The 14,547-nt window shown below is 44.3% G+C and overlaps 1 protein-coding gene across 4 annotated transcripts in view; it reads right to left on the minus strand.

The window, feature by feature from the left end:
* The window catches only part of VPS8 (VPS8 subunit of CORVET complex), a 285,882-nt gene that overhangs the window by 235,417 nt on the left and 35,918 nt on the right, over positions 1-14,547 (minus strand). For 3 of the 4 annotated variants that reach the window (XM_045296423.1, XM_045296426.1, XM_045296422.1), the window contains exons 8-10: positions 14,260-14,265; positions 6,853-6,977; positions 5,666-5,752 (exon numbers count right to left, since the gene is read on the minus strand). In XM_045296423.1, coding sequence (XP_045152358.1) covers positions 5,666-5,752; positions 6,853-6,977; positions 14,260-14,265 — 218 coding nt within the window. The remainder of the gene's footprint in view (positions 1-5,665; positions 5,753-6,852; positions 6,978-14,259; positions 14,266-14,547) is intronic. The other variant, XM_045296425.1, reaches the window with a different exon arrangement.

A 14,547-nucleotide genomic window follows, 5' to 3' on the forward strand; every position in this document is an offset into this window, starting at 1 on the left:
AAACAAGCAGCCATCTAGCTCAGAAGCAACAAAGCCCACATGGAAGAAGCACACCAGCCTGTGTGACCACGAGCTGTCGAAGGGATCAGGTATCAAGCATCAAAGAACAAAAAATCATCATTGTAAAAGAGGGTGAGTACAGAGAGGAGACTCAAAGCCCATCGGTAGGCAACTGGACACTCCCTTACTGAAGGGTTGTGAGGAGGAGATGAGCCAGTCAGGGTGCAGGATAGCAACGATGAAACATATAACTTTCCTCTAGTTCTTAAATGCTTCCTCCGCCCCACTATCATGATCCCAATTCTACCTTACAAATCTGGCTAGACCAGCGTATATACATTGGTACAGATAGCAACTGGAAACATAGGGAATCCAGGACAGATAACTCCTTCAGGACCAGTGGTGAGAGTGGCGATGGCTGGAGGGTGGAAGGAATGTGGGGTAGAAAGGGGGAACCGATTACAAGAATCTATGTATAGCCTCCTCCCTGGGGGATGGAACAGCAGAGAAGGGGGGATGGAGAGCAGAGAAGAGGGCAGGGGGAGACGTCAGACAGTGTAACATATGACAAAATAATAATTTATGAATTATGAAGGGTTCATGAGGGAGGGGGGAGGAGGAGGGAAGGGGAAAATGAGCAGCCCATATATTAATGGCTCAAGTAGAAGGCAAATGTTTTGAGAATGATGATGGCAACAAATGTACATATGTGCTTGACACAATGGATGCATACATGGATTGTGATAAGAATTGTCTGAGCCCCCAATAAAATGATTTTTAAAAAAGAGATGTGTAGTGTCAGAAACCCAGAGACGGGCCTATAGGGCGGCTATGACGCAGAACTGACTCAATCGTAATGAGCTGGGTTGTGGTTGGGTTTTTTGGGTCGGGAGGGTGGATGGTGTCTTTCTTTTTTTCCCAGATAGAGTTTCCAAGACGGTAAATCTTCATGGGAGCAGAGAGACTCATGTTTACCAGCCACTCCCTGGGAGAACGATGAGGCTATCTGCTAGCGGGCTTGAACCCCAAATCTTGCAGTCAGTGGCCCAATGTTTAACTCATCAGTGTTCTTTGAAGAGGATACATTCACTTAAAAAAAAAAACTTTTATCAGGGGCTCTTACACCTCTTATCACAATCCATACATTCCTCCATGTGTCAAGCACATTTGCACATATGCTGCCATCATCATTTTCAAAGCATTCTCTTCCCACTTGAGCCCCTGATATCAGCTCCCCATTTCTTCCCCTTCCCTCCCCTCCTTCCCAAACACTTGATAAGTTATAGATTATTTTTTCCTTATCTTACATCGTCCTCCATCGCTCCTCACCCAATTTTCTGTTATTCGTCCCCCCTGGGAGGGGGGTCTAGGTTGATCCTTGTAATTGATTCCCCCTTTTCCCCCCACCCTCCCCTAATCCTCCTGGTATCTCTACTGTCCTTGTTGGCCCTGAGGGGTTTGTCTATCCTGGATTCCCCATATTGCAGACTCTTATCTGGAGCAGTGTGCATGTTCTTATAAGGTAGAATTGAGGTCATGATACTAGGGTGAAGGATGCACCAAAGAGCTAGAGGAAAGTTGTGTGTTTCATCGGTGCTATACTGCACCCTAACTAGCTCATCTCTTCCCTGTGTCCCCTCTGTGAGGGGATGCCCAATTGTTTATAGATGGGCATTGGGTCTCCACTCCATGCCCCCCTCATTCACATTGGGTATGGTTTTATTCTGGGTCTTAGATGCCTGATACCTGATCCCATTGACACCTCCTGATCATACAGGCTGGTGTGCTTCTTCCATGTGGGCTTTGTTGCTTCTTGGCTTGATGACCGCTTGTTTATCTTCAAACCTTTAAGACCCCAGATGCTATATATTTTGATAGCCTGGCGCCATCAGCTTTCTTCACCACATTTGCTTATGCACTCATTTTGTCTTCAGTGCATGATAGATTCACTTTAACTATATCTCCAGTTGCTTGGTTTTTAGAAAGGTTCCCTGGCGGTACACTGATGAAGTTGTTTCCAGTAATGAATGCACTCAATCACTCACTCCACGAAAGAAAGGCTGGCAGTGTGTTTTCATAAAGATTACAGCCAAGAAGGCACTTCCACTCTGTCCTACAGGGTGGCCATGAGTGGAAATCGACTGGCAAGCACACAACAGCAGGTCTTACGAATACAGGCACAGTAAAGATATTGGGTACTTTTTGGAAAATAAAGTTGTTTGAAAGGGAACCCTGGCGGTGTTGTGGTTATGTGTTGGGCTGTGATTCGCATGGTCAGCAGTTTGAAGCCACCAGCAGCTTTGCAGGAGAAAGACTCGGCTTTCTACTCCCATAAACCGTGACAGCCCGGAAACCCACAGGGGTCGCCATGAGTCAGCACTGACTTGATGGCGGTGAGAGACAGAGACACTTGTTTGAATATGTTTTCTTGAATAAACTGCCATTTTAAGTATTTTAACTTTTTATGCTGCTGTTAAAAAAAAACAACAACAACAAAAGCCCACAAATTCAGTCATCGAGTTGGTGACAACTCACAGGGACCCCAAAGGACAGGGTAGAACTGCCCCTGCAAGTTTCTGAGGCTGTAACTCTTTGCAGGAGTAAAAAGCCGTCTTCTTCCTTCAGAGCAGCTGGTGGTTTCGAACTGCTGACCTTTCAGTGAGCAGCCCAATGCATAACCAATACGCCAGCTATTACGAGCCATCAACTCAGCTCTGACTCCAGGCAACCTTCTGCTCTTGGTGACCAGACAGTGCTTCCTGTCTAGCCCTGCACTGCCTTCAGATTATTGGTATGTGTGAGCCCATTCTTGGGGTTATCATGCACTGCTTTCTAACCCAGGGGCTCACACTGGACAAGAATCTCTCCTAATCCATAAGGTTGTCATCGGCTAATTTCCAACAGCAGGTTGTCAGGCCTTTCTTCCTCGTCTGTCTCAGCCTGGAAGCTCTGCTGAAACCCGCTGCCACGGGTTTCAAATGCTGCTGGCACCACTGGAGCCTCAGAGCAACCTTACGCCACTCCGGTGCAGCACGCTGAGAGGTGGGTGGTGCCCTTTTTATGTAATGCTCCCCGAAACCTGCCTCCGTGATCTTCCTCCAAAACCCCACCCACTGCCACGGAGTCAATGCCAACTCTTGGCAGCCCCCGTGGGTTCCCAAGACTGTAACTGTGTTCAGGAGGAGAAAGCCCCGTCTTTCTCCCGAGGAGCAGCTGATGGTTTCCAAGTGCTGACCATGCAGCTCACAGCCCAATGCGTAACCACTCTCCCACCACGGCTTCCCAGACAAAATATAGTTCAGCTATAGAAACATAATCTGGAAGACTCAGAATAGCAAAGAATAAACAATGTCCACGGTAACAGCCCAAGGTCATGAGGCATGCTGAAGGTGAATGAGGTAGAAAAAGAAACTGAGGAGCTAGAATTCATATGACAGCATCATTCCCAGTGCTGAGCCTCCCTAACTCCAAGGTTGGGGGCCACCGTAGACCACATGCTGTCATGCTTTCAGAGATGGCTGAGGCGCTAGGGGGAAATAAACAAACAAACAAACAAACTCGCTGCCATCAAGTCAACGGCAACTCACAGTGACCTGTAGAACTGGGCAGAGCTGCTTCCTGTGAGTTTCCAAAACAATATCAATTGAGGGGAGCAGAAAGCCCCATCAGTCTCTTGGAGACTGGCCAGTGGTTTCAAACGGCTGACCTCGTGATCGCATCCCAACTCCTAACCACTACGCCATCAGAGCTCCTATCAGCCACTACAAACTTCCTCCTTTGGCCCCCTCCCATTTCAGGCACAGTGCAGGAGCCCCACTTGGCCCTAGAAGTCTCGGCTTTGTCCCGAGCAGCAGCTGGTGGGTTCGAATCTAGCCCTAAGTCCAATGCTTACCCAAAAGCATCACTAAGGCTTACACACAGTGTATGTATAGACAGTCGTCTTAAAACAAATATAGAGTCAATGCTCATGGCTCACAGGAGTTACATCCTAGAAAGCCTCCATGAACACTGGATTAGTGAATTCTGACCCAGCCTTGCCTGGGAATTTTTTTGACCACTCTGCTCAACGCATGTCTGCAAACAACCATGAAACCAAAGCGAGTACAAGGGGGCTTCAAAAAGCTCATGGACTAACAGAATTAAATCATGGCATTTTCCCACAAACTTTCCCCCTTGCATGTTGACTCATCAGGGTAATTTGTGAAAATGAAACTGCACGTTGAAGGGCCTGGACCCTACGTGGATTTGGGATGAAGCCTCAATTGTTACTGATGGGATGTGGGGGTAAGAGTCCGAAGGGCAAGTGCCAGAGGCTGTGGTCAACCCATGGCTCCGACTTCCTCCTTCGTCTCTCTCCTGCTACCTCCCCCCTCCCCCGTCACAGGGTCAGCGCAAACCACCGGCGTCACCATTCCCAACCAAACAATGGCTGTTGCCGCAACGCTGCTCATCCCAGTTGCATTCTTCTCTCTCTCTGCCCTCATCTCTCCTCTTTCCTATGGGGTCCCCCAGATTTGTGTGTCTTCTCTTTAATACAAGGGCTGGCCTTTTACAAACACCACCAACCAACTAGTCCTGCAGCCAAACAGCTAGTGGGCAGCTACAATGGGTCACGCACAAAAGTAACGAAGATCAAGACCCTGGCTTCAGAGAAGTTAGTCTATTTAGGGAGGTAAATCATATCTACCAGCAACGACGACAAATTAGAAGCTGGCACACATCAATGCAAAAAAGGTAGGACATAATTGCCACGGTCCTTGAGAAAGGCCACATTCTCTCTCGGGTACTTGTACTGGTCATCGACACTGTTACAAAGCCTTTCTGTAACTGCCCCAGATGGAGATGCAGGCACATAAACTCCAGATGCCTGCAGACTTTAAAAACCTGTCTGGCAGCGTAAGCTCTGCCCAGCCAAGCAACCAAATGTGCACGCGATTAAAATCTAGGAGGCCGGATTTTAGACTTCCCTCGGTACAGTTCTTTATTTTGTACGCTTTTGAACATGGACTAGAAAGTGAGCAAAACACAAAGTTCACACTGGTCTTTAGAAATGAGTGTATTTATATGTAAGTAAACCCTACGCTGTGGGACAGCTCCCGCCTCAGGTCTGCAAACAAAGCCGAGAATGGGATCTGAATGCATATTCCCTTTAGAGACCTGAAGGAAAGGAAAGCAACAGACGCATTTCTAAACACAGCCTGAACCTTGGGGCTTTCGCAGTTGGTGCCTTGAACCTCAGACGACTCCCCCCAACGCTGACGGAGCACACCACCTCAGCAGTAAAAACTCAGTGGAACCAAACGAAAGGTGAAAAGGACCTTTTACACCTGGGGTTTTTAGCAGGGAGCTGCCTGTGTATGCTGCCAACTTTTAGTCTAGGACCGTAACCATTTGCCCTTGTGGCTGCTAATTTATGAAGATTTCAGTACAACTTAAAACTGAATACTTCCACACTGGCCATCCCTGGTTTGAGCATGACTTGAACATTTGGACTAGTCAAATAGAAAATGGCACAGTGTCACGGATTCTACTTATAAGGTAACGCTCAGCTTCATGTTAAGAACACTTTTTGGACTTCTGATGATCAGGGAGACGCTTACTTTAAAAACAGATAGAAAGGCATAATCATACAAATCATTAGGGAAAAAGACAACAAAGACATTACCTTGATGTGCAGGATGGCTGTTCCTGGAGGGTGAGCATCTGTTATTGATCTGAGAAGTTTTCCACCAGCCAAATCCCACATGGTGATCTGTAAGACAACTAAGTGCTTTTAAAACAAATTTATTGCTCTTTTCTAGACTTAAGTACCCTGCCTTCTGACTAATATAATCTATTCCTGGTCTATAAACATTACAGACAAAGAACTATAAAGTTAAAACATAACTAGAGACTACAGATTCATTAAAGCATGGGGCCTTTACTTCATCTTCTGACACCCCTCCATCCTACCTGCCCCACTTTTCTCTTGAGATATATAATATTCTTCTACAGAGAGGTAAAAGAAAGTTCTTTAATGATTCGATCTGCTTTGCACTGATAAAAGCTACAGAAAAGGCTTACTTCCCAACCAGCTAGTGGTATATACGTTAGAAGATGGGAAAATGAGAACTCACTGCCAGTTCCAAAACTAGAAAGAAACACCAAAATAGTTGCCCAGGAACATGGTGATAAGAATATATAAAGCAGAATATTGTGTATTTTAAGAGCACTCACAATTATGGAGACAACTCTGAGGAAGCTCCCATAAAGATTCCAGCTTACGGACCCTGGTGGGGCGTTCTACTCTGCCATAGGGGGTCACAAAGTCTCAACAGCTTCAGCAGGGCCCAATAACCGCAACGACTGCTGGAAGGACATTTTATACAACCCCCAGCTTGGGTTATAAAGATGATTACTTATATAGACATTCAAACCAGCCCCGGTCCCAACCACGCACTGCTGAGCCCATTCCAAGTCACAGCGACCCTGCAGAACAGGGTAGAACTGCCTCAGAGTGTCCAAGGCTGCAAACCATTACAGAAGCAGACTACCTCATCTTCTGACCAAGGAACAGCTGGTGAGTTTGAACCTCTGGCCTTTTGGTTAGCAACTGAGCATGTTAAACACTGCAACACTGCAGCTCCTTCGAAAACAGTATATTAAAAATGAAAGACACTGGTTCAGTTAATAATAATTATTCAGTTTTTTTCAACAAAGACAAAAGTCTGATTGAGCAATCTCCATTTAGCTATAAGGATGTGGCATTTTATAATACATGTTTTGGTCTTCAAGATATTGATCCAGAGACACTGAATGCTTTTTCTTTGATTTTAACATTATCGCATGGATCAAAGGATGCTCCCATCTTACCTGCCCTTTGGCAAAGCCACACAGCAGCCGTGAGCAGTCACTGTTGATACTGAGGGCGGAGATGGCCCCGTACTGACCCCCAACACTGGTGCTCCCCAGACAGAGTCGCAAAGCCTGGTTCTGATCTAGAGAAAGTTGTGTACGTCAAATGAAGAACTGGAAGACAATTAATCATGATAATTAATGAACACAGATCTTACGTGTTTTCAAAGCCCTGAGATGTGGTGAGAATGAAAAGATGTGACGGTGAAGTTAGGTTTATTTTAAAATATTTTTATTAAGAATCTATGAGATGCAGGACACTGAGTTCAAAATTAGCCACAGAAGGAGTAAAAAGAAAAGGCACTGAGGCATGGATTTCCAAAGAAGCGTGATACAAAATCTGCTAATAATAAGTCCAAACAACCCGTAAGAAATCAGTCTCTCCCTGAGTAAACCAACTGGCTCTCATCTGCCCCTTCTTGACATGCATTTGTCTTATTTTAAACATGCAAGGTCATCAGTGAATACCATCAGCTTTGAAATGATTTTTAATCTTCAAAACTCAAAATGCATTATTTTAGTATCTGGCTGAAAATTTACATTGCTATTACTCGTAAAGAAAAGAATTACTAAGCAAATTAAGAGTGCAAATAAAATTGTAGCGGAAATATTTGTACTAAAGCATATTATTGTCGAGCAAAATCATTTGGATACTAAGAACCAATTAACTCCTATCACTACTAGATGAAGTTCTTTAAGGGCAGAGACCTTGGCTTAACCACCTCCTGTAGGCACTCAAGCATTCGATACACTCGACTATCTCATAATTAAAAGAAATTCTTCTAGGCAAAGTTTACTTTTTATAGAGTTCATTATTGTACACACTTAAAATTAAAATTTTAAATATAGTAAGACATGACTTAAAAAACTAACTGTTCAGGAGAAAAAGGAAGGGTGGGGGGGAGGCAAAAAAAAAAAAGCACGATACTTCCACAGCCTGAATTTCTCTCCATTCCTCCAGCACATCTTTGTGCCGCCCGCAGACACCTACGTGCGAGTTTGGTATATGTCTTACCTCCCTATTGGACTACAGAATCGAAAACAAACGCACTGCCATTGAGTTGATGCTGACTCACAGTGACCTACAGGACACCGAAACACTGGCCCTGTGGATTTCTGCAACCGTAACTCTTTACAGGAGCAGACTGCCTCTTCTTTCCCCCACGGAGTGGCTGGTGGTTTCCAACTGTTGACCTTTTGGGTAGCAGCCCAACCTGGAAGCCACTGTACGAGGGCTCCCCTGGAAATTCACACACACCACCACCACCACCCCGAACCGTGAGCTTGGTGCCCCGCCGAGCAGCCCGAGTCTCCTTCTGTAGGGGTAAATCTAGTCCCCAGGAAAAGCTGAACGTCTTACATTCTCAAGTCAAAGTCAAAGATTCAATAATAGGTTAAGTCTTGTTGCTGATCCAAAATGAATACTGTAAGAGAATTTTTCTGAGTTCATAAACTGGCTCAAAAAGTAATTCCTCTCCTCTGAGTTCTAAAACAATTAATGGCTGTATAGTATCAGGCACAGAGAAAGCATTCAACATTTTTAAACATCATTTAAGAGTTTAGCCTCCCTGGGCAAACATTCAAAAAAGAATAAAACTTGTAAATACGAGGAGGTTTTTAAAAGTTTGAGGGAAATTCCTATTAATTCCGACTAGCTTTTCTTTTCAATCATTTTATTGGAGGCTCATACAACTCTTATCACAATCCATATAGACATCCATTGTGTCAAGCACATTTGTACATTTGTTGCCATCATCATTCTCAAAACATTTGCTTTCTACTTGAGCCCTTGGTATCAGCTCCTCATTTTCCCCTCCCTTCCCATTCCCCTCTCCCTCATGAACCCTTGATAATTTATAAATTATTATTAGTTTATCAGATCTTACATTACCCAACATCTCCCTTCACCCACTTTTCTGTTGTCCATCCCCCAGGGAGGAGGTTATATATAGATCCTTGTAATCAGTTCTCCCTTTCTACTCCACCTTCCCTCCACCCTCCCAGTATCACTCTCACCACTGGTCCTGAAGGGATCATCTGTCCTGGGTTTTCTGTGTTCCAACTAGCTTTCAATTCTATTTTTCCACAAGCTTTTTGAAGCTCCTTCAGGTAAATGGTTTGATTTATGTCAAAAGGAATTACTTTTATTCACATCTAGTAAGTGGTTACACACTGGGCTGCAATCCTCATGGTCAGCAGTTCAAAACCACCAGCAGCTCCAAAGGAGAAAGACTGGGCTTTCTCCTCCCTTAACGGCTCACGTCTCAGAGTCCTGCACGGAGTCGGATGACTCCGTGGACTGACTCCATGGCAGGGAGTCTGAAGAGAGTTTTGCAGAACCGCAGGTAGTTGTTTAATACACCTAGACAGCCCCTTTTCTGTATACCCCTCTTTGCCCCAATTCCATTCCAATTGTTCAAACTTCCCTTTGGTCTCTAATTTTCCTCTCTAAATTTGGCATCACACATTACTTGGCTCTACTGAAAGTTTCTGCCTAAAAGAGCGTTTTCCAGGACCCTCATTTTGTTAGGGCCACTTGGAAGAACTAGTGGGTTACCCACCTATCTTATTTTGCAAACTGTCATGATGCAGAAGTGGGGCGATCATGTTCTGTCTCCCCCTTCCTCTGCGTTATGCATATGGGCAAGAGGAGGAGTGAACGTCTGTCAGAGAACAAAGACAGAGACTGGTATGAAATGTCTTGCTCGTCTCACCAAGAAGCCGCTCAGTCTGTGCTGTCTGCCTACAGGCAGAGAGGTTCTGTGTAGCGTACTGCCTGGGTCCCCTTTAATGCCTGCACTGAAATCCATAAACCCATAAAGGTGCTTTCTGGCATATGGCCCAACGTGTTCTTAAAATGAGAGTATTTAAAAAAATTAAACTATGAGGGGGCTTCAAAAAGTTCATAGAAAATGAGAACTGAAAGGTACTGGAATTCCCCCTGAACTTTTTAAAGTCCCAGTGTAGGCTCAATTAGGGGAAAAAGGTATCATTTAGGAAGAGGAAATATGCACACACAAAAATAAGTGGCAATGAAAGAAACCAAGGAGAGACAGACACAGCTGACTTCTAGATCAAGTTCGCATGCAATCGTGCTTTCCTGCACGGGCTACCAAGACAGGGAGCTAGGCCATCACCGTGGGGAGCCCCTGAAATGAGTGCACCCACTCCGCATTTATCAACACGGTCACAAGTCAAAGAGCAGGTCAATACATAAAAATCAGCATCATGCCAAAATGGCGAAGGACCACATCAGATCACAAACTGGAGGCTGAGTACGTCATTAAGCTGCTGCCAAATTACATCATGACAATGGTGTAACCGCCAAGTTGTATCGCTATATAACTGCCAAGCCACTGACACACCACCTTAATCATCATACCCAGTATTACCATTGCCTCCCATCCCAGCACTCATTACTGCCAGACACACGTCATTAATGCACAAAATAGTCCATTAGTAGAGTCTTGACTCTTGTCATAAATGCAAACTATCGGATAGCAAGCTAGTCAAGACGTCAGGAGCGGTTTATGAAGCTCACGTCCCTCACCCGTCCCTCGGGTCTGCGTGAATGAAAGCACTCTCAAGCGTGCCTTGGTTTTCACGCGTTTGTGATCTTCATTTAAATCCATGAAACCAGACACCTGGGTTTTAATCCCCCTCCTTATTGCAGAGAGTTGTGCAGAGTTGTAAGCCCCGCAGCTCAAAGCCGAGGTCATTTGGGGAGAGTCCCATAATTCCTCACAGGTTTGCTCGCCTCACCTAAGAAGATGCAGAAAATACCTCTTGCTTCACAATGTGTTGCAAGAGGAATAAATCAGTACTGCACAAAGGAGCCAATTCACTATCTTTCAAAAATGCAAATGGCCCCTTCACAAATTCATTTATACATTGCATTCATATACATATTTTTAAAGGCAGCTGCAGCAGATGATGGTGAAGAAGCAATAGACTGGGTACAAAACGTAATCCATTTTAATTTCTCCAAGATGTTTATCAATTCTTATTGCTATCTTTATGGTGCTATGTTGGCACAACTTGCTATTTTATAATTTAGACTCGGTTTAGAAAGAGCAGACATTCTGTGGCAAGAAGAGCCGAGTCTTACTGGAGAGGTTCGTCCTGCCAAGGTAACTCAACGCTCTGTACCATTCTCAGCAATTCCTTGAAAAGTGCTGGCCAAAATACACTGAGCCTCTGTAAAACACAGATGCCCTTGCTACAAGGCAAGAACAAAAGAGCAAGGACAGAAAGGGGAAAGCTGAAGGTCAGAGCCCTCCCCACAGCCTGTCTCTCTCATTAGCTAAGAACCTACACCTTTCAGTTAGCAGTTGAGTGCTTTAACCACTTTGCCACCAGGGCTCCTTACGTTGGTGAAAGGCCATTTCACAGCACGAGTGTGAAAAATACCCAATGGTACAGACATAAAAGATTACCAGTAATCATGATAGTGTAGTTTAGTAATGAAGAAAACATGTCACAGTTATTGCAAAATGCACATCCATGAACACTGTAATGAATTGCCACATTTTTACACAAATACCACATGCATTACACAATTTTTTGGCAACCATGTGCTCGCTCCAAGGTATTTTCGTAAGAACTCTATGCTAATTTTTAAAATGTTGTTATAAAAATATTAACATAGTGTGCTAGAAAAATAGCTTGAGAGGAGGGTGTGGTTGCAAAACTTGCAAAAAGCATTCAATGAGTACACTGTTGGCATAAAATGACTGGTATATCTACCCCGTTAATTACGACATCTTTCAGAGGGCATTTTGCTTAGTGTAGATCTTCTCAGAATATTCCGTGCTTAAAAGCATGGAGCTGACTCCCCATCCAGAGGGAAGAAGGGTGATGAAAACTGAAAGCCACGTGGAGAGAATGTGTCCATGGAGTAACGGGCGGCACAAACCTCAGCGTCTACCAGCCTGAGGCCAGAAAAACTGGATGGTGCCTGGCTACCCTCCCCACTGCTCCACAAAGGGATCACATTGGAAGGTCCTGGATACAGTGAGAGGAAAACGTAGAACTCAACTCCACATCAGAAGAGACTAGGGTTACTGGTCAGACAGAGACTGATGGAACCCCCGAGACTACGGTCCTTAGTCACCTTGCAGGTCTAGAAATGAACTCATCCTTGTGTCAGTATAATCAAACATTTTAAATCAAAGGGGCAAAGTTCAGAGGGTTAGGAAAGGAGGAGGAATGGAAACAGGAAACACAGGAAGGAAGTAGGATAAGTGATGGCATGTAAGGGAACTGCAATGTGTATACAAAGTGGTTATGAACTACTGAAGGTAAAACTGCTCGGCATGCTGACTTGTGTTTTATTGACTGTGCAAAAGAATTCAGCTGTATGGGTCATAACAAACTACGATAACATTGAGACGAAGGAATTCCAGAATACTTTGTTGTGCTTACACAGAACATGTACATGGACCAAGAAGCAGTTTGACAAACAGAGTAAGGAGCTGGTTTAAAATCAATCAGGAAAAGTGTGTGTCAGGGTTGCATTCTTTCACTACACGTATTCCATCTCTATGCTGATGGACTTAAGAGCATGGCATCGGGACTGGAGATGATGTGAAGATGGCAAAGCCTTGCTTGCTACAAGCCAAGGGGACGTGAAGCATTCCCTAGTGAAGATCAAGGACCGCAGCCTTCAGTACGATTACAACCCAACGTACAGAAAACCTGAATCCTCACAACTGGACCAGCAGACAGCATCATGAAAAACAGAGCAGAGATCAAAGTTTTCCAAGACTTCATTTTGCTTAGATCCAGTCAATGCTCATGGAAGCAGCAGTCCAAACAATCAAATGGAGTGTTGATCGAACTGGGAAAATCTTTTGCACCAGACTTCTTTAAAGTGCTGAAGAACAAAGATGTCACTTTTATGACCAAGGTGTGTGTGGCAGTTTGGGATTCGGTCAACTAGACACTCCTAGCTAGGGAGGAGTTAAGCCTGTCAATCAAGTCACAGCCTATTGATACTACTTCCTTGACATCACAAGGCTTGTGTATAAGAGCAAGAGGAAGAGACGCTCTCTCTGGTACTTCGCCTTCCTCCTCATGGCAACTTCTCTGGACTGTCTGCCTTCTCGAGTGACCCTATGTGGACCCCCAACCCAGAGAGCTATCGGTGCCCTGCCATGCTTCCACCAACCTTTGGATTGACGCAACCCTGCTCCCACCTGTGGATCTTCTGCTTCTCGGTTCACCATTCGGTGTCACTAGCATGCGGCTACAGGAGTCTGAAAAGGGACTTATGGACTAGTATCGGACTCTTGGTCTTGAGTTGGCCTGGGCTGCAATGCCTTCTTGATATAAAGTTGTTATTCATGTAGGAGTGTCATTGGTTTGTTTCTCTAGACAACCTGACCCAAGCCACAGTATTTTCAATTGCCTCATGTGCATGTGAAAGTTGGACAATGAATAAGGGAGACCAAAGTAGAATTGATGCATCTGAATTATGGTGCTGGGAAAGAGTACTGAAAGTACCACGGACTGCCACTAGAACCAACCGATCTGTCCTGCAAGAAGGACAAGGATGGTGAGCCTCTGTTTCATGCACTTTGGACATGTTGTCAGTAGAGACCAGACCCTGGAGAAGGACATCATGCTTGGCAAAGTGGAGGGGCAGCAGAAAAGAGGAAGGCCCTCAACGAGACAGACGGACTGACGCAGCGGCTGCAACAATGGGCTCAGCCATGGCAGCCACTGTGAAAAGGGTGCAGGGCCGGGCAGGGCTTCCTTCTGTTATGTGCGGGGCTGCGATGGGCTGGAAGCCGCTCCCTGTCAGCTAACAACACTGTTTCTATGAGAACTGAATGGATGCCTCAGGACGCCTCACAAAGACGAGCTGCTCTCAAAAACTCATTGAGTAACTATGAGTGAGACAACTGCAAAAGCTAGAGGAAAGTTTTACAAATAGAAGAATTTTATATTCATTGGTTGTTTCATAGGTGCCTTAAAACTTTAAGTATTACATGACCCAGTATTAATATAATTTATGCCAAAGAAAATGATGCAGATCTCCAATGGGCAAATATTTCCTCAAGGAAAAGGCCTTGGGCTTTCTCTCTCTCTCTCTCTCTCACACACACATTGGGAAAAGCTATCAAAAATTAGAAGGGGAAATATACATATCCTCAGTTAGAACACAACATTGAAAGTGTACATGTACTACCAATAATTTCTAGCAATACTTTGACTTAGTTTTTTAAATTGGCTTTTTTTTAAATAAGCATTTCACAAAAGGGCATCAACTGTAATTGGATAGCATTCTCTTTCAACATTAAAAAGGTTAAGAAAAAAAAAGAAGAAGAAAGAAACCACTCATGCAAATTGAAATTACTATACCTTTTCCTTTTGAATCCATCAAAGAAAGATCAAGAGAGAGAGAGAAAAGCAAGAAATCAGTCCAGAAGTACTGAAAAAAGACAGGTCAAATTTCAAGAGTATAAATAACAAGCTGTACTTATCTGCGGCAATAATACTTAATATGATTGGTAGATGTCTCTAGTATTGGTTGTTCTATTCAGATTTGGGGAAAAAGAATGTACAATTTTACATTACAGTACCATAAATATAACTGCCTGAGAAACCAAACAATGGCCTAAGATCATCTACTAACCACGCACTCACATT

Source organism: Echinops telfairi, unplaced genomic scaffold (genome assembly GCF_000313985.2).
Source record: "Echinops telfairi isolate 266 unplaced genomic scaffold, ASM31398v2 ScPeMD7_7407;HRSCAF=8445, whole genome shotgun sequence".
NCBI classification, from domain to species: Eukaryota; Metazoa; Chordata; class Mammalia; order Afrosoricida; family Tenrecidae; genus Echinops; species Echinops telfairi.